The sequence below is a fragment of the Acyrthosiphon pisum genome, chromosome A2, assembly GCF_005508785.2.
Source record: "Acyrthosiphon pisum isolate AL4f chromosome A2, pea_aphid_22Mar2018_4r6ur, whole genome shotgun sequence".
Taxonomy (NCBI): domain Eukaryota; kingdom Metazoa; phylum Arthropoda; class Insecta; order Hemiptera; family Aphididae; genus Acyrthosiphon; species Acyrthosiphon pisum.
Genome location: NC_042495.1, coordinates 43,797,819 through 43,821,500, shown reverse-complemented (window position 1 = coordinate 43,821,500; position 23,682 = coordinate 43,797,819). Strand labels below are relative to the sequence as shown.

The following is a 23,682-nucleotide window of genomic DNA, read 5'->3' as shown; positions in this document are numbered from 1 at the left end:
AAATATTTTTCTGCGACAATAATAAACTACACGTTTTTGTTTGGTTTGGTCAATAAAATGTTTAATGCTCTTAATAAGTCTCGATGTCACTTATACAGAGATTAATCACGAATGAGGACGACGAATAATCGTTGAATATTTCCGTTGGTATGTTAATAGTGAGTTTATCAATCGTAACCGTGTGTGTTTCTGCGGTACCTACAGCCGTTATAAGTTATGAGTTTATGACACATATTATTATTTATTGTCATCACCATTTCACTTTTAAACGCTCTTCATTTAAACAATTAATTAAACCATGTATTAATAAATTGGTGTATAACTAAAAAAGGATTTTAAACTTAAATTAATATAAATAATACCTAAAAACCTAGTTATAGAAAATTCATACAATTTTTATTAAAATACAAATATTGGAATATTTGCATTTGTATACTTGTATACCTATAAAGAAAATAATAATAATAAATAAATAAATAAATAGGAATAAAATTAAACTATAGCCGCAACATAGAATAAAAATATATTAAAAACAAAATACATTTGTAGGCTGAATTAACTCGCATGATTGACATGACTTTATTATGTATTATGTAATACAGATTAATTATACTTATCCTATAGGTATCCTTAGATATTCATAATGTATTTTATTTAGATATATTTTAATACTGTGTAACAAAGAAACAGTTACTTCGTAGTATATATTATATAGCATTCAGCAACAAACATGTGTTTAGTTATATATTAATTTTAACACCATAGCAGTAAAGTTATTGATATTATGATGTTTTATATCTATGTGACTATGTATATTACCAGCTCGGGATAGATGGAGGACAATAATAGTTACATATTTTATTATACAACAAAACAGAAAAAAATGTAATTATAGAAGATTAATGAAATTGAATTTAGTCAAGTACCTTGATTATTACCTACCACGATTTCAGATAACAAAAAAACAATATCTTATAAGTTATATTGTTACATACAAATATAATATATAATAAATGTTCTATAAAATATTATAATATGCTAAACTAGTAAACTATATATTATAGTTTATACTTCATAGTACATACTACATAGTAGTAGGTACATATACTAATTATAATTAATACAATTATAAATGCGAAAGTAGTAAAAGTATTTAAGTATCTGTCTATTTTGTATTCATGGTAAAACTACTGAACAGATTTTAATGAAATTTAATTTGGTATGGTGGTAGTTTGAACCCTGAGCAATTATATAAGCTCCTTTAAAAAAAATTAAATTAAATTGTATGGATAGAAAATTGAAATTTGGAGAGTGTTGATTTATATTGTAGGCATCGTTAAAGAAGGGTTGGTTGGAAATTTAACCACAAGGGTGTAGAAAAGCCGAAGAGGGTGGCCAAGTTTGTATGAGAAATAAAACATTTTTATTAAAATTTACTTAAAAGTTATAACTTGGTATTAGTGCTTTTAAAATAAAATGAAACATGTATTTTGGCGTTTTTCAAAATTCGAACCCTAAGGAGGTGGTAAATTATCAGGGCTGCGATCATAGTCGATGCATAAAAATAAGTATTACATAGGTTAATTTTGATAATTTAAAAAATAAAAAATTGTGATAGTAACTAAAAGCAATGCTTAAGGTAGGTCTCGACCAACCTTAATTTAAGTAATACTTTTTCTTTTCTTAAGCCAGTCTCGTTTATGAATTTCATTTGAGTCATTAGTATAGTTTAAGTAATACATATTCTTAAGCATCAATATATAGTAATAATAAAGTAGGATTGACTTTGAATGTATTAATACGTACATACTTACATCAACCTAATGGAGTTCCCCTCTTTTCTCGGTGGTTGCCGAAAATACCATATAATCGGTTCTTTACTGTTGATTCCGCTACAGTAAACAAATAATGGATACCTATCGGCTATCGGTATCGACATTTGAAATACCGTCTGCAGCTCTATTGTAAAGTGTCATCACCTATGCGTATAATATGAAGTAAAACAAAAAAATAATTTAAAAATTGGAAAATAATAAAGCGACCATAAATGTATATAGTATATCGTTCGGGCGGCTGCGAGGATTCGCGTAAAAGCAGACGACTCGGTGGCGTCGAGCGCGCGTTATCGGCGGTGTGGGCGAGGGCGAAGAATCGTCGGGACTTAATAATAATATATATATATATATATAATATTTTATTTTTAAGGGGACAACAATAAGGGGGATGGCGTGCGTGGAGGGGAGGGTGTCGGCATATAGGTGGTCACGCCATCCCCTCCGCTGCCGCCGCCCATTCGGCCGTCCTCCCGCTCGTCCGCCGGCCGTCGTCGCGTGGCCACGGCGGCACTCGGTGGGAGCTGTCTTATACCGCCAACCCGGCCGGCCGGCCAGCCGTGCCGGCAACCGCGCCAACGTTCGTCATCAGTTCACGGGCCACTCTCGAACCGCGCGGTACTGTTCTTACTCTCGCCGCAGTCTCTCGCTGTGCGTCGGGCGCCACACGACGACGAAACACGTTCGCGAACGGGGTTTATACGCTTACGCCGTTATTACCTGTTAATACGCGTTCGTTCGTATTACAATTTTTTTTTTCGAAGGTTCGAAAGTTCCGTCACGCCAACAATATAAAAATAATAATAGTAATAATAGCAATAGTTATTATCATGACGTCTTGTTCGTTATGACCGCGGAATACGCCTTACGCGATTACCTCTGATCTACATCAATAATAGTATACATTATTATTACAATACTAGTATTCCGTCGAATACAACAAAAATAAAAACTTTCAATATCGGTTTCCGTTTTATTAGTATTGTTGTTGTTATTTTTTATTTATGAAATTTGCGATTGATGTTGTGGTGTGTCGCTCTCTTGGGCCGTACCGAGATTGTTGATATTTAGTACGACGAACGAATACGCCGGCCATATTTGTCGGCATGAAAACCGACAAAGACCGTGTCACAGGTACGTGTCATGTGTTCTACTTAACCTATTACCGGCGAGCCTTTCGTAAATAAAAAAATAAGTCAAAAATACCACGTGTAACAACGGTTTCGTGTCTGTTGGCTCCACGATGTCTGGGGAGCCCGCGACGATCAATTCTCGTCGTTATCGCAGTTAATCGCGTGAGAGGTGTATGTAATATAATAATATCATAATATTACTATGTGTGTATGAGAAAAAACACAAAAATAATTACGTCGTTATCAACTGTCTGTGATAATTTATTTTAGTTTTCGTCGTTTAGTTTTTTTCTTCCTACCGCGATCGGTTTTTGATATAGGTAATGCACAAACGCGCGAATAAACGTATATAAGTAGTAATAATAATTATGGCGTAGCGCGTTTATTTCATATAACATAATGTAACATATACTTAAGAAAGTATTTTAATAGATGGATTGATCCGTATTGGACCCGATTGGACCGAAGATCATTAAAGCCCGTACTTCTGTCGCGAAAGTTCCAATGTATAAAATATCAATCATCGTCAGCATTTGGCGTGTTTGTAAATAGGCCTGTAAACAATACAGAAAATATTATTGAAAACACGTTATTTCGTCAACTTTTAAACGCCTAAACACCTGTACTGTATCACGTATTCACATTGCACGTATCATTCCGCGGCACCTGTAACGATAACAACCTGTTCCAAAATGCCGTTAATCTAACCAATGGCTATGACCTTTCTCTTTCACGGTGGTAATGGATTTTTTTTATTTTGCGATTCCGTATTACACCCATTGTCACTTTTCGAAAGGTCATCTGTCCACCTTGAAACCGTTCGTAGATATCTCATATTGTAAGACGGTTACCGCATATAGGATCATAATAATATTATGTACCTACGATATATAATGTAGGTACCTACGTATAAATATGAATGCACAATTTTTTTTATTTCATCGTTCAAAAAATTCATTGACCATATACAGCGTGACTATAAAATACAATTTAACCTAGAAAAACAGTAATCAATTGAAAACGAAGATAATTTTACATATTATACGCTATATGTGTTTGCATAATCTGTATTTTATGTGCGTAATATTTCAGTATTTGTACAATGAACTATATACCTAATTGTTGAAATCTTATTATGATTTCAGACGTTTGCCATCACGCGCGTGCACCCGCTCGATTAATTCGAAATAACAAGCACTGCATAGTGTGGCAATAGAATACGTTGAAATTGTCTAAACCGCAATTAAACAAATAATAATGTTGTATTACAAAAATAATAGTGGACATGAAAAGCTTAATAAGTTCAATTTTGTTTTATATTCAGTATTATTTTTATTTGAATATTTGTATGTTTGGTTTTCTATTTTAGATAAAAAATATTAATTTTTCGTTATAGCAGTGTGCATTATAATATACAGTATACACAGTAAATTATTGAATTAGAGATATTTGATATTATGATGCTAAATTGCAGTTATTTGTATACTGTTGTCTGTTATTCTCACTATTATAAAACTTACAGATATTTCTTGTGGTTTTTTCAATTTATAAATATTGAATATATTTTACAAATATAAAATAAAGGTTTTACAAAAGGTATTTGAAATTAACTCAAAAAAATTGTTTTTTCCCTTGTACTTATTTCGATTGAATCAAATTCAAAGTTAAATTATATTTCCAAGCCTATAACGTGAATATGTAGGTACCATATTATACCATACCATACAGTATTTAATTAAATATTCATGAAAACCTAATGTTTCGACCATTTGAACTGCTGTAATGACCTCTCAGTAAAATTCAATTCAATAATAACTAATAAGGTATAGGTAGGTATAAAATACACCAATTATTTGTGACCAGTTGAATTAAATTATCTAAACTATTGTTTGTCAGTTATTCGATATTCTAACTTTATATACCTAATATACTTTGTAATCGGAAAATGAAGCAATAATACTCAAACGTATAAGTTTGTAAATTTAGCTCTACAGACATCAGGGTGACAGGGTGTGATCTTAAGACGTTTTCTTAGAACCTTATGTGAATACGTTTATGAAAATAACTATATAATTGAACACATCACTTAAAGAATATAAAAAATATATATGGATTAGCTTTGTGGAATACTAATTACAAACGTTTTTAGACATCATAAAATGAATGACACAAAAGAAAATTATTATCAATGAAGCATAAAATCGCAATGATTGTCACGTGCTGCACTTTTTTCGTTGTCTTCGTATTTCTTTACTCGTGAAGATTGTAAATTTAACTCTAATATTATAAGCCTTTTACGGTAGCCGGTCAATTAAATACAGGTTTCATTTTCACCAGTACGTGTATTGAGTACTATATTGAATAATATACATCCAAAAAATGATTGCTCCGCACAAGTTCAAATAATTAAAAACAACAATTATTATTAATTATACCTACATATAAAGACCTATAGTTAGTAGTTAATTTAAAGTTTCATTAATTTAAAATTTCAGGAGTGCTTAATGTAAATAAAATTTATTACGATTCCGCGAAAAATTATTTAGTCTTTGACCTCTTGATGACTAATCTCTGCATACTGCGGTATTGTTTTTTTAAATTTTACTCCGGTTTAATTATATTATGAGGAATAATAATAATTTTATTAAAGTTTATATACTTAACAAGATTCTTGATCAATTTTTTTTTTAATTTTACAAGTTCATTACATGATTACAAAATATGTAAATACCTATTTATTAAAAATTACAATTCAATAATAGTATATATTGGTTTTTGATATTCTATTGTATTTACTCTTCCTTTAAACAAATTAAATACTGAAATATTTAATAAAATTGAAAATTCTAACTAAAAATTATTGTATTTAAGTACCTACCTACAGTTTATACGCAAAATACGTAAAATGTTCAACCAATTCCCCAGATACAGAAGTTAGAAACAATAGAAAAACAATATATTTTCAGTTATTTGATCTTCAATTGTTTGAAAAAAATGCATTCGTTTTCTTTTATAACAGCAATTACAATTTACGACATATATTTTAATTTGTTTTTTTTTTATATTGATATCTATTTAGAAAAGTGATAAAAATGTAAAAATAAAAAAATATAATTTGTTGATTAAACCCATACATATCGATAATAAATTTGTAAATATGTAAATAATTATTGTTTTTACAATTCACTTTAAGAATACTATAGGTGCTTTAAAGTATATTAAATAATATCATATAATGTTTTTCCATCATACCTAATACAGAAACTGGCGGAAATATGTCTAGTTAAATACGATAGTCATAATTGTATATACCTAATACATATTTAGTTCTAGGGTAACCAGGCGTCTCGTTTAAAATGGGATTGACACTTTTTTGACCATCATGTCTCGTTGTCCCGACAAACTTCGAACAGGACGCTTTTTATCCCGTTTTTAGAAGATGGTCCTGTTTTAATCCCTTTTTTTCCATTTTATTATATTGTACCTATCTTTAAAAGAAATAAATGTATGAAACAAATATAAAACAGTTTTATAACTAAAGTTAAGACCCCCCACACTGCAGCGATGATGGTAAATCATGTCCGGACTTATTTTACCGCCACTGCCACCGAATGTATAATATAGATACTATAGAACATTTTGTTTTTGGAGAGAGATAACAAATGTCCCGATTTTTTATTTTCTTAAAATGGTCACCCTAATTTAGAATAATAAATTGTATGATAGTCGAAAAAATATCCTGTAGGTGGTACCAATATCAGTGAAAGTATTAATCTGTTGTATCCAAGTTTAAATTTCTTATTAAAATGATTTACGCGTAAAGATTTTTAAAACGTATGAAATATTGTTAGAATATACATAATGACTAACATTGAAGTAATATTTTAAGCCTGAATTGCCGGAATAGAAACTTAAAATTATAATTTTAATCAAAACATAGGAAGAATACATTTTTGTATTTTTACTGTTTAAAAAATGATTTAAAAAAATATTAAACCGATATGATTTCAAAATAGTTAAAAATTAATAAATATAATACAAAAAAAATTCCGATAACATGTTGTACAATTTACACTTACAACCCAACTTTAAAGTACCTAAATTATTTTTTAAATAATATAGGTAGGACTTACTGTTATTTACTGCAATGTTTTGATAGGTACATATACCGAATTAAATAAGACCGATGGAATATAAATAATTATAATAATTAAATCGAAGCTAATAAAGATTATAATTAAGTATACGTAATATTGTTATTATCGTAATGCGGCAAATGCGCTGATTAATGTTTTATAGGCACGTGTCCAGCGTCTGATACAATCATATTTGACTAATTGATCCGGCCAATATAATTTTCTTTACCCGTCCGAACATAATATAATTATATATTGACTGAACATAAAAACAAATTAACGATGTGTTTATTGATTTGCAGGTGCTTGATCGACAATGATAAGCGGTGTGCTGTTGATGGTGGCTGTGATATCAGGCATAGTGTGCGGCGAAACGCCGAGACCGTCGGGCGCTAGAGCCGCGTTCAAGGACGCCGGCCAGGCGGAGAGGCACTTGCTGGCCGCGCTGGGCATGAAGCGCCGACCGGTGGTGGACAAGTCTAAAGTGGAGATACCAGCCGCCATGCTGGAGCTTTATAGGATGCAAATGTCGTACGAATTCGACACCACGGCCTTACCGTTGCCGGGACACCATGTCAAGTCCGCGAATACCGCCCGGACGTACTTACATAGAGGTAAGTTCGATTTTAATGTACAAACATACCATAGTATAGTATACTACACGTCATTATCGTTTAGATAGGTTAGGTTAATCGATGTGTTTTCTAAAATACTTACAATAATATGATTTCTTGACAAATAACACTGAAAACCACAAATTGTATTTCATTAAATTCATCTATTCCATCCTTTAACATTAAAATTTCAAATCGTATAAACTAAAAACTCCACAGAACAAATAAACCAGTTATTAACATTTTTTATTTGGTTCAACATTCTATTAAAATACATAACATGTGTAGGTATAACTTGCAATTTTTTCAGTAGTTTGTTTTTTGAATTTTTTGGAGAATTGTCAGGATAACAGTCGTAGATGATTTCAGTATATTTCTACCTGGGTGATCTATTATGACCAACCAAAAATGGAGGAATATATTACCTATATTCTCTTTATACATTTTAGGTTTTTTGATAAACCAGTTTAACGTTTTAAATTTGAAAGCTTAGTTTATTCGTTATAATTTACATTTAAATTGGAGATTCTTCCAATTTAATTACAAATTAATGTAAGAAAATAAGCAACTGTTTCATAAGCGTCTGCCAAAAAAACACACATTTACAGTTATACATATTTAAAAATATTTACTATATGATTACCTATTGTATTATATAGACTTAATTTAATTATTGGAAATGCTTTAAATAGTCAAACGTATATATTATAATATTTAACAACTATTAAAAAATTTAACAATTATTAATGTAAATAATATCGTAAATTTATCATGTTTGAAATATCAAATAAGATACTAAAAAAATTAACTCTAAATCATTATAATAAATAATATAAAAAAAATTAAATTGTCAGAAAATTATTAATTTTCCATGAAATATCATCTCGTTCTCGAACATCTCATTTACTGTTAATAAGGCTTAATATTATTAAAACAATAGTACGCTATAGAAAGTTAAATAAAGGATTAATAACTTTCTTGGCTTATTTTGGAAAATTACATTTAAATTACAAACTAATGCTCATAAATCATAATACTGACCAGTGTGACTGTTTATTAAATTACATGTAACGTTGTATTTCGACATTATGTACTTTGGATTAAAATACTTTTTGGGCGGCCGTATAGTTTTTTGATCCATACAATGAATTGCGAGTTGCAGGCGATTCATTTAAAATATTTAACTAAAATACGGTTTTTCAGTTACCCATCCAACAAAAAATGGCATACATTTTGAGATTTATATCTACAGTTGAATTTTTTTAAGTACTGATAACAATTTTTTTACCTGTAATTCTGGTTTAAATGCGTGCGTAGCGTACCTATCATTTCTGTTAAATTAAGTTGCAGCACATACAGATTACAAATATTTTCGAATTCATAGTAATAAATATCTACAGAAAAGTTTAAATCATACAAACACTTTATGAAGTTGTGATAAAATTTAACAACAAAAAATAAAAATATTTTATATTGATTAAGAAATCTATATGATATTAACGGTCCTTTATCTTCGGTTTTAAATTTATAACAGTTCACGTTGGTGAGTGAAAACTAAATCATATTTACATTTTAAACATTACAATCTTAGCTACAAGTATAGATTTATGTTTAGAATCTTTAGAGGTATGCTTTCCTCAATACTATATCATTTTGCAACGTATGATAGGAAATCTATCCGAATGGCCTGGTTTAATTAACTAAACTTAATGTTTAATATTGATTTTATTTAATATCTGAAAACACTTTTTGATAAATGTATATAATATGTGTACATTTTCAATTTTATATGATATCAGTCTGATATGTGACATGCTATTTTTGACCTAAAAAGTATTCAATATTATAATATAATATGATACCTAATATTATGTGACTCACAATGATACAAATTAAATATAACTAAAACGCTATTGCTTTTATTTGTATGTTTGTAGTTTGTGTCCATGATAAATTAATTATGACATTTATATCTATATATGATTAGGAAGAAAATTAAACTTCATATTATTAGTCAATATTTAAAATAAATATAAAAATTGAAATGTGCTGTGTACATAGAAGTTCAAGTTTACCACTGGGTAAATTATTATTTATTAAAAATAAAAAGGTAACACTTGCTAGTTATTTTACATTTAATTTTAAATTTAATATACCTATTATAATAGATTAGCTGTTATATGTATTTATTCTTTAATCATAAATAAATAATACAATATAAAGTTTAAATAATGACAAAATATATGTTTAAGCATTGAATAGACAAATTACACTTTAAAAATAAACTATCCTAAATTCATAAATCGCTTCGTTATTTAGCAAACTATATTTTAGGTAGCTTTATGTATCATATAAAAAGTCTACAAATAAAAAAATGTTTATGAATACTTGCATTGTATGAGTAGTTAAAAACGTTCGCATTAATTAAATGTTCTCTCTTGTAAATTCGCATTAAAAAAATATATTTAGGATTTTGGAAATATTTTTTTACGTAATTTAAAGAATGTATATTTTTGGGAAAAAAATAATATTTATTACTTCTTTTTTTCGTTGTAGTTTTTTCACTTTTAACTTTTTTAAAGACAGTATACATTTTAAATCACATATTCCTAAGCAGAATATTTTTCTAAGAATTACAATATATATAAACAGAATTTAAAACGAGTAGGTACCTACGTAATTAATTAATTATTAGTGTTTAAAATTTAGATTAGTGGATTGGTAGACATACGCTGTCATTCAATAAGTAAGCAAATACGCAATTAAAATGACAAATATATTGAGAAAAAAAAATATCTTAAAAATGTTGCTTTGTAAGTATTTAAAGTTATGTAAAAATAAATTCAAAAAAACGTTTATACATATCGAGAAAAAGAATGTTTATTTTTAAAAGAATCACCTTGTGTAATATAATAGTTATAATGCTATAATATTTTGTAATACACTTAACCTAAAAGTGCACTTTTAATACACTTCATGTTTATAAATAAGATACAAATTATTTTATAACATAATTGTAAGTACTTCGCAATATTTCATTATCTGCCAAATTAAAAGTTGACATAATACGATTTGAATTAGGTTTAAAATAAAAAAATGATGGCAATAAATATTATATTTACTAATCAGCGCTATCACCTAAGCCCAAGGTCGTAATGTTTGTCCAACATTGATGAATAAAACATTGTTTTATAAATGTATGTAATTAATATCGTCAAAATATGTAGGTAGTTTAACAATACTATAGTTAGAATAGTATTTTGACAAAATTATACTGACAGCCTACCTATATAATAGGTACATTGGTTGTTATTAGCGTGAGCAGATCTTGAATATAATATGAGAAGATACGTATATTATGTAATTTATTATACATAGATTACATAGGTTATGTACTTATGTATTGTTTTAAGTTATAACGAAAGTAAATAGTGCAGCTATATGTCCGCTGTATAATATAACACATGTAGACGACAATATTTAAGCTAAATAACTATTGCGATTGTAATATAACTGTATTTATAACGAGCAGGAGTCCAAATCATTGATTAGACATTAACATGCAAGCGGCTAGAAATAGAAGGCTATTGACACGCACGTAATGGTGGGAAAATGTATGCAAACACGCGAAATCCCTCCGAAAAACAGGACAAAAATAATTGGGTCGAAGTATTGGAACTACTTCAATATGTCGATAGTAATTTTCCAAATTTCAAAAATTTAATTTATTTAACAGAAATATAGTTCCATAATTTTATGTAGATAAGAAAATTAATCTAGTTAAATGTGCATTGTACCTATTCAAAAAATTTTAACATTAAAAAAAAATCCTATTCATGGCTGCTCATGAACTTAAATATTTTTCACCAGTAACATTTATGGAATTGTAAAATGTATAATGAATCATTCATTGTACCTACCTACCTTATAAAAAAATGTAATTTTTCGATACGGAATGAATTCATAATACCTAACCAAGGTTATACAATTTCTAATTGTTTTCATGCTAGAAGAATATAGTTGGCTCTTTTATTTAGAAACTATTTGGAAACTACGTGCGTATTTTAGTTGTTATTTTAGAGTAATAAATTAGTAACAATTTATACATAATAAATTTGGTAAAATATAATACTGGCTTAGGTCAGTTAGCGAATGATGACGAAACCGTTCAACAGCAATATCTAATACTTATTAAATTCCATACATATTTGAATTATGAGTCATATTCCTACCTAAAAATGCTAAATGATGTTTTGTTACTATTAATAAATAATTCTGCCGAGGGACAACTAATTAATATTGAAATTTTAAATTTTATTCCACAGCCATATTTAACCTATATATTATAATATTTATTTGTTAACATTAATATATTGAATAACTATAGGTATTTTATTAAATAACAAACAATACAATTGGAGTTAATTTTAAAATTTGAATTAGTGGTGTTATAAATTAAATATTGTAATTTGTAGTATAATGTTTTTAGTTAATTTTAGTTGTTAATGTGTGAAATAGTTTATGTGATCACGTTTTATTTATTTAATTTATCAAACAAAGTTATGAAAAATATTTTTTATATTCATATTATTGTGTACCTACTTCAATTATTATTATTAATTTAAAATATGTATTTTTACAAGTTCTGCTTAAATGATCACTGTATAGTAATATTAAATATACTATAACACTATCGGCGTAATTAATTAATCTTTTTTTTTTTTTAAGCTTCACTAACACATTTTGTCATCTAAACTTAATGATAAGTTATGAATACATTTTAACATAATAATCTAATTAACATCTAAAATCGAATTATATCTTAAATGTATAATATCACGAGATGCTGTCAATGGGTGACTTCATGTCAATAACCCCCCATCCAATTTACTCATTGTATAACATGTAAATTCAGATTGTAAATATACAATTTTGTTCAATTAAAAAAAAATGTATTTAGATAAACCATCTTGGTTTTCTATTATTTTCATATTATCGGTAAATTATATTAACAGGTACGCTTGGCTATATTATTATGTTTTTACTACGACATCATAAAAATTCGATCGACATAGTTTGATGTGATTAGTAGTGATTCTAGATATACCTAAGATACTTCTAAATTAATTTAAACAACTATGATATGTATATCTTCAGGAATTATAAAAAATGTATGTATGTCTATACTTTGTTTAATTGTTTATAGACTAATTTGCTCTCAGAACCACATGACGTGAATGTTATTTAGAATTATTGTGGTATCATTTTGTTTTGGCATAATTGTGAATTGTGATGTATTCTATTAGCAGTCAGATCAGAAAAGTGTCTTAACCGGTTTTGTTAAATTATCAAAATATGCTTATTTTATTTTTATTTTTTAATAAGGACCACGGAACTGTACAATCGATTTTAGATAAATTAATGAAAAAAATAAAATAAACTTTCGAAATAACTTAATCGAGTGTAGAGCCGACGTGTTTAAATTTCACCTAAAATGAATTATTGTCCTTGTAGTCTGAGTCGCGTGACTTTTATAATATTCTATAACATATATTATATCTATACCTACATAATATTACATGTGGTTTTAACCGTACAACATTGAATTATATACCTAGTTCAAACATAATTAAATTTGCAAAAAAAGGATTTTGACCATTAAACATCCGCAAATATATTAACTAATCGGAAGTTACAGATTAAATGTATAATATAAAATACCTACAGAGATAGGTATACGAATTGACAGAATATTGAATAAGACATGCCTTCGGTACGCCTTGTTCAGTATTATTCGGCCAATTTGAAATTTAAAGGTTCAACAATTTCACGAAGAGGTATTATTGTTTTTCGAATTAGTATTGTTCGTTCGATGAGATTTCTGATCACAGATCGACTATGGATCATTTTTGTAAATTTGTACATGGGCAAATTTTATTTATGTACCACCATGGAATATATTATATTGCGCTAGTATTGATTTTTTTTGTCGTCTTGTGTCGTAAATAACTTAAACTGCACGAGGGTTATCCGTTGTACTCACACGTTATCGGGCAAAGTAAATTATCTTATTAAGTGGGATACAAATTCTTAAGTCCAACCTGCGTATTTTTTCAACGTACGAAACAGTTATAATTGTTATAAGGAAAATTACGTTATTGATCTACTCGATCCGGTATCACAGTGTCCGAAAAGTATAGATCGAAGAAATACCATCTTCGGTATCCTTAATAGTACCTACTTGTAAGTTATGCTTATTTAAATTTGTATGGTAATTAATTGCTCAATGTTTATATACACAGATCCAAGCTGTATTGTTTTTATTTATTTATGATTGTTTTTTTTCATGTCGTTAACTAACGAATACCTAATGATAGTAAAACAATAAAAAATCATTAGGTACGTGACTACTGAATACTTATATTTACTGATGTACAATAGTAATTTTATTATAAATTGAAAAGTATAAATTAAGAAACATTATATTATATTATTGGTTAAATTTTAATTTTTTAGAACTATTGAATACTTGATTAACAATTACTATAACCGAGTTGTTAGCAAACATTTTATACTTTAATTGACTTAACAAATTATCATAAAGTGGTATTTGCCTAAATAACAGTATAGACCTAATTATATATGAATTAGCTTTTATAGTTAATATTTTCTTGTTTAAATTCTGTTAATTTTAAAATTTTTTTTTATTATGTTTTTTTCTGGATATTGGTTATGAATAGCTGCTTTCAATACGTTGTGTAACATTTCTCGGATACTGAGGTTTTTATATCATAATATGCATTTTTTTCTTAAGATTCTTATTTTATCGTTCAAAATTTAATTAACTATTTTTAGTATTCACTATTTTGTATTAAATTATATAACCATTTTGTAATTGTATTAAATTATTTAATTTGATTAATAACATATGTTATAATTGCATATGCATATTAAAGTAGCATTTCTGTATTATTTATTTAAATTATATTAAGTGTATGAATGTATAGCTCAGAAAATAAATATTATTATATTTGGTGGTTTTAAATATTGAATGTGTTATTAAAAATATCAATTAACTGACTTTTATAAAATTAAGTAATTGGCTCAGTACTATTTTATTATAACTACCTGTAAGATATATAAAATAATTAAAAACTAAATTATTTACATAATTAACTCGATACAATTACCACCCATTTAGATTAAATTATAATCACGCCAAGGTAATAATAAACATAGTTAACATTACATTTGTGACTACTTATGGGTTGTGTCTATTTGTTACTTTAAATAATATATGTATAGATTTTAAACATTTATAAATTAACTTAAAAATATCATATGACATGCTTATTTTTGAAGAAAATATTCAATATTTCTTACATTGTTAATTGTATGAACCGTATCTTTTATATCCCATAAATCCCATACACTAGACATAAAACACTATCTAATCACAGTGCCCCAGTTTGTAGAATAATGGCGTAATTCGGTCAAAATGGTTGTTTGAAGAAGAGTACATATACATTCATGTTAAAAATGTATTTCAAGGGACAATAGACAATAGTAGTTTCATGGAATTTGGAGGGATATAATCAAAAACTATTTTGCGTTTCAAATAATATTTCTGATCTGTTGATTCAGTTTAAAATTTTAAAACTGAAAATAAATACGTAAAATATTTCTAGAGTCTATAATAATATATAGGTAGCCGGTAGGTAATGTACTTGAGTATACGATTCACGATAACGAAACTATTCATGTTTTATTGAATTTTGTATAATAGCACTTGTTGTATGACTGAACTCGTTGTCGGTTTGGATTGTCATCTCTATAAATTGGATGAAAAATCGGATTACTACAAAAAAATCTACACATTTAAATGGGCGTGGTGACTATGAATTGTTGTATTTAAAGCACGTAATATTATATATACCTATATAACTAGGTTAATATTCACTCACTCTTCACCATTTACCAATGCATATTTAAGCTGTATAACCCGACTTCGCCCGGGAAAAAATTAACAAATATAAAATTACGGTGATATATGTGTATCTTGGTTTTAGCGTGCCTCAATAATTCACACGAATATAATCGGTGTCGGTGTACCCCGTGTTTTAAACTAATTCGACCGAGATGCAAAACTGCCTGTCGGGGTTGATATACCACTTTGTATCTTTGAGCATGATTTATACTATACTCTCTAAACATTTTTGATATCTTTAATAACAATCCTTGAAATTTTTCTAAAAATAGGTCAGTTAATTTTTGAGTATATAAGCACACATATATATTTATTTTTTTATATTATATAGATTATATAAAAGTATCTTTTATTTCTGTAACCAATCAAAACTATAATATACACAAAAAAATATTCGATTTTTGTGATCTACAACAACATTCATGTGTGAACCATTCTTTAACAATCACACTAAACTTATGTTATTCTTTGTTATAAATGTGATGATATAGTGATTTTTGGTTTAGCATCATCTGACTGTTTCGAAGCATCACGTAAGTCACCGCCGCGCTGACATTAATATTGTCGTTATCTTGCTAGATTAGTTCGAAATTTTTGAAATCCAAACTTTTTATGTACGGACGTACGGTGCAATGTACATAATATGCAAGCAAATGCATTAATTAAACGTAAAGTCTTAATATAAAATGTTATTATAATTGAGTGACTTAGGTAACTTAAAAAAAACATATTGTACCCTGTTACTCTTTTTATATACTTACATGTATAAAACAACTATAGTTGTTTATATTTCATTAAGTTGAAAAGATTGTCCGTCTATAGATCAGTTGTGTGATATGTTCGGTACAATAAGGTCGAATAATTTGAAAATAAAAAACAATTTGATAAAAACACGTATAGGTAATATGTATCAAGCGACGCTATCATAATGGCTTTGCAAATTAATCGAACGTAATAGTATAGTAGCAAATACAAGCTAATATGATTATAAATTTGAATATTATAATACATTATAACAAATATTACTTATAATTAATGAAACGATAACGAAATCACAAACTAGATAGGTATTGTGGGTATATAATAGTTACAGGACGATTACAATACAAAATCAAGCTTAGTAACTTGATCGATAAAATCAGTAAATCCTAATCATGTATATATTTTCAAGGGATTTCCCTATCATTTCACTCTCTTAGTATATCAAACAGTAAAGATCATTAATTTAGAAATTGATTTTATGGAAAACTTCTAGTTAGTAGCTATATTAGATTCGTTAATGTGAATTATAAAAGCATATGTATAGTAGGTAATAGGTATATATTATTATGTTTCTATTGTTCTGATGAAATTAAAAATTACTAAATATAAAATATACATATTTACTGCATTATGTGCAATAATAATTAAATAACCTACAACGATTTTACAATTTAACAGCTTTAAAGGTTTTTCGAATAGTATTGTTTTCCTTGACTTCCAAAATACACATTACTTTAATATGTATTTCAAATTTATTTATAAGCTTATTATAGTTATTTTTCAAATATGATTAGTGATTACAAATTTACATACTATATGTAAATTAAATGAAAAATTATTTTTACTTTCCCGTTTTAAAATATGATTGGAATCTTGGTATTATTTATCGCCTTGTAATAGTCAAGTCGTTAAGACGTATATCGTCGTTATTATAGCAAGTTCATATGGTAATGTTCAAAGACTATAACTAATTAAATTTTATGGAGAGGGATTTTTTTGTATTTTATAGCGAGTAATAAATACAATTATATTCAGAAAATTTGTTTTTTGTACTGTAACCTAAAATTTGATTAAAAAATTAAATGTTTATGTATTACAATGATTACATAAAACTATATTGACTTAATTAGTATCCATATAAGTACTATAGGTAATAGGTTTACACTAATCGTATAATGTACATAGATGCACTGTATACCTACATAGAAGGTATGAGCAGAAAAATGATTTCCGTATTGCGTTGTTAGCTTTCATAGCAAAACCAATTGAGAGATAATTATATTGGAATAAATTAAAAATACACATTATTAATTAATATTAACCCGTTGTCCCGTCATAAAAACACATTCCGTTTCGACGTGATTGAATAATCGTAAATGAATTACCAACTTATGAGCTATGACACTGCGATTATTATATTATTACATACAGAGTGTTTTTAAATGTATACCTATACATTCATTTACAGTGCATTTTTGTAAATTAAAAATTTTTTTTTTATTAATATGATTTATTATATTATATAACATGAGTTTTCGAAACGTATAGCAGTATTAGTATAGCAATAGATGACCAGTGAATTTTCACTCTCTATTATAGGTACTTTATACATTATTATAAACCCCGCTGGTCCTCTAAACGATTATAAATATTAAGTCGATCTTCTCATTCCATAACTGCGAAACAATAATAATATATAAAATACGGGTTTCAACTAGTTAAAATGTTTTTTTCTGAACTTTTGAACTTGAATAGTTATATAGTTAATGTATCGGTACACAGTATATAAACCAATGATTTTATATTATGAAATCAGTGGTAATATTCTTACTGACTTAAATAATGCATCGTAATGACTTAGCCAGTGGCGCAAATAAGGGCTGGGGGAGGGGCTTAGCCCCCTCAAAATATAATAGTATACCATTCTTAAAGTATGTACCCACAAATTATAATTTAAAAAAAAATGTATAGGGGCTTGAGCCCCCACCCCCCCCCCCCTAAACATTTTTCCTATTTGCGCCACTGTGACTTAGTTATTACCAATTAAATTAAAAAACAATACCTACGTCAAGCTAAAATCATGTTTGTAAATATATTTAATTGAACTTAAAACTATAGGTACCTAATTTTGTAATTATTAATTACCTATATCACTCGACGTCATTATACTTATATGCATATTATAATACCGTGTTTCGTTTTTCAGAGTCCGAACCGAAAAAGCCAAAGTGCCGCAAGTACAGGTTGCAGTTCGCAGTCGATCCGTTGCCGGAGGGCGAATGGCTGACCGCGGCCGAGCTGAGGCTTACGCCGTCGCGGCACCGGCCTGCTGGACATCCAGGCCGCGTTCAAGTACTCGTGCACGACATTGTGCAGCCGGGCGTCCGGGGTGTGTCGAAACCAGTGCTCCGGTTACTCGACTCACAGTACGTGGACCTGCCAGACGCGCTGACGATGGCGGGACATGACGATGAGGTGTCAGTCACGCTGGACGTGACCCCTGCGCTGGAACGGTGGTCACAGCACGGCGGCCGGTGGTCAGCCGGCAATCACGGGCTGCTCATCGAGACACTCACCGACGGCGCTGACGTCCGAGCTCCGATACCCGACACGTTTGAGTTGCGGGCCGCCGACAGGCCTGCGCTGCTCGTGTACTCGGACGACGGCAAGAATAGCCGTCCCGTCGGCCCGCCGCGGCGGAAACGTTCGCCGGGAGCAGGCCAACAGCAACAGGGCAGGGGTGGTGGCAAGCGGCGGAAGGACGGCGGTGGTCGGGATATCTGTCAGAGGCATCCGCTCTACGTGGATTTCACCGACGTCGGTTGGGACGATTGGATCGTCGCGCCGCCCGGTTACGACGCATACTACTGCCACGGTGACTGTCCGTTTCCGGTCGCCGAACACCTCAACTCCACCAACCACGCCATCGTCCAGACATTGGTCAACTCCATGAACCCCACCGCCGTGCCCAAAGCGTGTTGTGTTCCCACTCAGTTGGCGTCCATATCTATGCTGTACCTGGACGAGGACAACAAAGTGGTGCTCAAAAACTACCAGGACATGCAAGTGCTCGGGTGCGGGTGCAGGTAGGCCTCGGCCTAGACCCATCACACACTCACATACACACACACACACACATACACAAACATACCCATACACACAAACACATAGCGTCGCCCAAAGATATTATTATTATTATTATTATTATTACTAGTTATTATTATTAATATATATAGGTATATATTTACGTATATATATTATTATTATTATTATTATTATTATTATTATTACTATTTTACTATTGTGCATTTCTCCAACGAGGTTGTTTGCCCGTTTAACGAATTTTCTTTTTGATAAAAATGATGTCTTTCGCGGAATTTATTGTTGTACGTGGTAGGGAGGTACTTATAAATTATACCTTTTCGTCGACGACCAATACCTACTGCAGATGACGGGTTCATATAAAGACTGGTAACGATCTTTATAATATTATGTGTTATACGTACAGAAACACATCGACGGTATATCCTCTTTAGACGGGTATAATATGTTATTACGTAATATCACAGTTATATTAATTATTAGGTAATATTAAGTATAGTCTTCGACCACCACCACATACAAACATAGAACGAGATCCCCAACAAAATCGATAAACATTACTTACCTACTACCTATATCTACCTAAATTTACGTAATTTCAACGTTAAAACGGCTTAAGATTAATTTTATTGGATACAATATGTTGTAAACGTAGTAATAATAATTGTGTAGTATTATATTATTATGCCAACGTTATGGACGTGACGAGAATTTGTTATTTAACATATAGGTACCGTTAACTTTTCCGTAATATAATATTATTACGTTCAGTCGAAATGGCAAACAAATGTATCTTTTCTGTTATTTAGTTCTAAACGCGTATTGCCAGAATAATAAATTAAAACATTACCGAAATTCGTTAAATTTGTGATGATGTCTCTTATTATGATATAGGTATATCTTGTTCATCGAGTTTAGCAATCGATTTTTTTTGTTTTTAATGTTGTCTGAGATTGTCATATATTTTCCCCGTCCCTTCGCAATTGACCCCATCGCAACCAATGTATTCGTTCACCGTAAATTCATCACCACACTTACCGAACCCAAATTTATATGATATTAAAGTATTGTGTCCCATTTTTTTTTTTTTACTTATTTATTATTTTATAGCTTTTGTACGCCAACCAGTGAATATAGTATATTATATAATATATTATATATTGTTTTAAACATCATGCTCATATACTAGTCTTTTTATTTATAAATTACGTATTTTTCACCCCCAAAATCAAAACCGACCAAAATATTACTTTACACAGTTGTTATATTATATAATATTATATATTATACCTGTATTTTTGTTTGTTTATTTATTTTATTAAATTTTGACTTGCCTCAATATGTTACCATAATATTATTGTCCATGTAGATTTAGATCCGTTTTTTTATTTATTGAGTTATGAGTAAAATAGAATACAATTATTGAAGAAAAGAAAAATTCCAAAATGTCTATTTCATACTTCATAAAGAGTATCCTATTTTTATTTAAATATATTATATTGTACATATATTTTTGTAAATAATAAATTTTTGTGTTAAATGAATCATTTGCAGTTAGTTATTTTGTAAATTTAAATGTTCCATATACCTTATACACCTTTCACAATTGAAATGTATAGTATCATTCTGTCACAATTATATTTTGTGTGTCTTGATAAAGATTTTGTATTATGATTATATGCATAATATTATACCAACAGAAAAATTTTATAATTTTTAATTTATATCTTATGTCATTTTAATCAATATAATAGAATTATAGAAAATAGTTTAAATTAATAGTTATGTACATGTAAATAAAAGTATTTTTAATCTTATAGTTGAGTTTATTACAGGGTGGTCCATTCAACTTACTAAATGGCCAGTTTCCAGCACTTCAAAGTCACGCTGGGTGGAACATTCTTGTGATATTTTAGATTCTGAAAACAGTGATGAATATATTGGTTGTACAATGATAAGTATTGTTTTTTTTTGTTTTTCATCACATTTATGAGTAGGTAGTGACAAGACTTCGATTTTAAACTTTAAGGGTAGTTTACAGTAGTAAATTGGATATAGTTAGTTTTTGAGATTTGCCAGTAATTTTCAAAATAATTGAGAAAAACTAAAAAAGTAATCAGAAAATCTTGAATATTAATATTATATATTTTTAGTTATTGACAAAAATTAAAATTGATATTATATTTTGTTGTTATTCAAAAATTATTATAACTGTAGGGACTAGAGAATTTATATTTTCACCAAATATTTATATTAGCACCTTATATAGACATAATATAATTTTCAAAATATTTTAGTTATTTTTGTGCAACACAAACATTTAAATCTTTCAACTTTTTTTTTGATTTTTGTATGATACTATTTTTGTTGGTGAGTATAAAAGCTTTCAATTTTAATTCAAGGTTTCTCATAAGTTGTTCTTAACGAAATACATAGTTAATTAAAATTTGTCTTATAAGTTTAAAATGAACATAATTTTAAAAATTATCACGGAAAATTGCAAATTAGTTTATAGTAAAAACGTATTCAATTTTCAATTTTTACAGCTAATGCTTGATAATCTCATACATTATCAAAAGTTGTTCTTACAGAAACCTAAAAATTTTTAAAATTCATAAGCACAATATTTTTTTTTTAAATTTGTATATGTTAAAATGGTGACAAAATATGTATACTTATAGTTGTATTAGATAGTGTAGATATTATAGATAGTGTAAAATATAGGCTGTATTCAATAATTTATGATAAATTAATTTATATTTAATTTGAGTAGATAAATAACTCGATTGATTAGAAATACAAAACATGATAAATGATAATTGTATGAAAATAATTATCTTAATCCATTTTAGCAGCTGTTTTTTAGGCATAGGTATAATGTTTTATACTTATATACATTATGCCTACCTATGCTATTCGAGGCTCGAATTGTATATAATATATACATTTTATGAAGCACATATTAATAATAACGTAATGGACAAACACGTATACCTACTTATATAGTTTAAACAACTATTAACCAATAGTTATATATTATAATGTATTATAATGTATTCTTCACGATTATGACAGCTGCAGACGATCGAATGTGATATTGATTTATCGGATGTCCGACCCGTCCGAAACTGGTTTATCAGTCGTTGCCAATTTATTTAATTTACATAGATAGGTATGGTTATGATATAAGTTTATAACTTTTAACTACCAACACAAAGTTTGAGATAATATTAATTGAAGTAAGAAATTTACTAATGTCAACGTTATATCTTGCATAGTTATTACTAATTTACTAATATATAGTACTTATATATTTATATATAATATCTCTATAAATATATATATATTATATATATAAATAATATGTGTATAAAAAAAACATTAAACATTGAATTCAAATTCACTAAAATTCTGTAAAATATTTTTACATTAAATGTAGGTCCCTAATCTACGCAGAAAATACCCAAGATAAGGTAAGTGTTGATAAAGTTCCTATATAATATAAGCAAGGAATATTTCATTTGCGTCAAGTTAAAAAAAATTAATTTAGATTATCTATACAACATAGATAATGAACTATAATGTTTTTTCAACACTATAATATTTGTATTAAGACGTCTTATTATTACTCTAAACTGATTATTTCCTTTGTGCAAATTATAAATTTGCAAACAATTTAACTAGCCTTTAGAATTTTAATAAGAGATAGTCCGACGACATAATATGATATGATATTATATAATTATCTTGTTATATACCGTGTAAGGCCACTTGAGTGCACGCTTCGGTGATCGAAATTGTTGTTGTTTATTAAATGTAAGTTCAAAACTTTTAATCAATAAAAGTGTGAAAAGTATAAAATGCAAAGAGGTGTTTTATAGATGTTGGCTATATTTTTATATAAACTTAAGTCCAAAGTTAGTTATGCTTGTCAGTGGCGTATATACGAATTATATTCACTATGGGCCAATTTATCAGTTAACACTAGACGAGCATAGCACGACTAACATGGCCTAATTATACATTTTTTAGGGAACCGGGTGGTTATAATTATGACATTAAATACAGTACAAATATAAATTGCGCAATTCAATTTTATAATTACTATGTAAAATT

The 23,682-nt window shown here is 28.5% G+C and overlaps 1 protein-coding gene across 2 annotated transcripts; it reads left to right on the top strand.

Annotated features, from left to right (window-relative positions):
- Positions 1-2,382: 2,382 nt before the first annotated feature.
- On the top strand, positions 2,383-21,383 carry LOC100163532 (protein decapentaplegic). 2 transcript variants are annotated; one of them, XM_001945591.5, is made up of 3 exons: positions 2,383-2,966; positions 7,404-7,715; positions 18,671-21,383. In XM_001945591.5, the coding sequence occupies exons 2-3, from the start codon at positions 7,418-7,420 to the stop codon at positions 19,552-19,554; spliced, it is 1,182 nt and encodes a 393-aa protein (XP_001945626.1). In that variant the 5' UTR covers positions 2,383-2,966; positions 7,404-7,417; the 3' UTR covers positions 19,555-21,383. The 2 variants fall into 2 exon arrangements, with proteins under 2 accessions (XP_001945626.1, XP_016657403.1); XM_016801914.2 differs by lacking the exon at positions 2,383-2,966 and adding an exon at positions 2,985-3,136.
- Positions 21,384-23,682: the final 2,299 nt, after the last annotated feature.

Coding starts and splice junctions, on each gene's coding strand:
- LOC100163532 (XM_001945591.5), top strand. CDS start 7,418: ATGATAAGCGGTGTGCTGTTGATGGTGGCTGTGATATCAGGCATAGTG. Junction 7,716..18,670: donor CCGGACGTACTTACATAGAG/GTAAGTTCGATT, acceptor TTCGTTTTTCAG/AGTCCGAACCGAAAAAGCCA.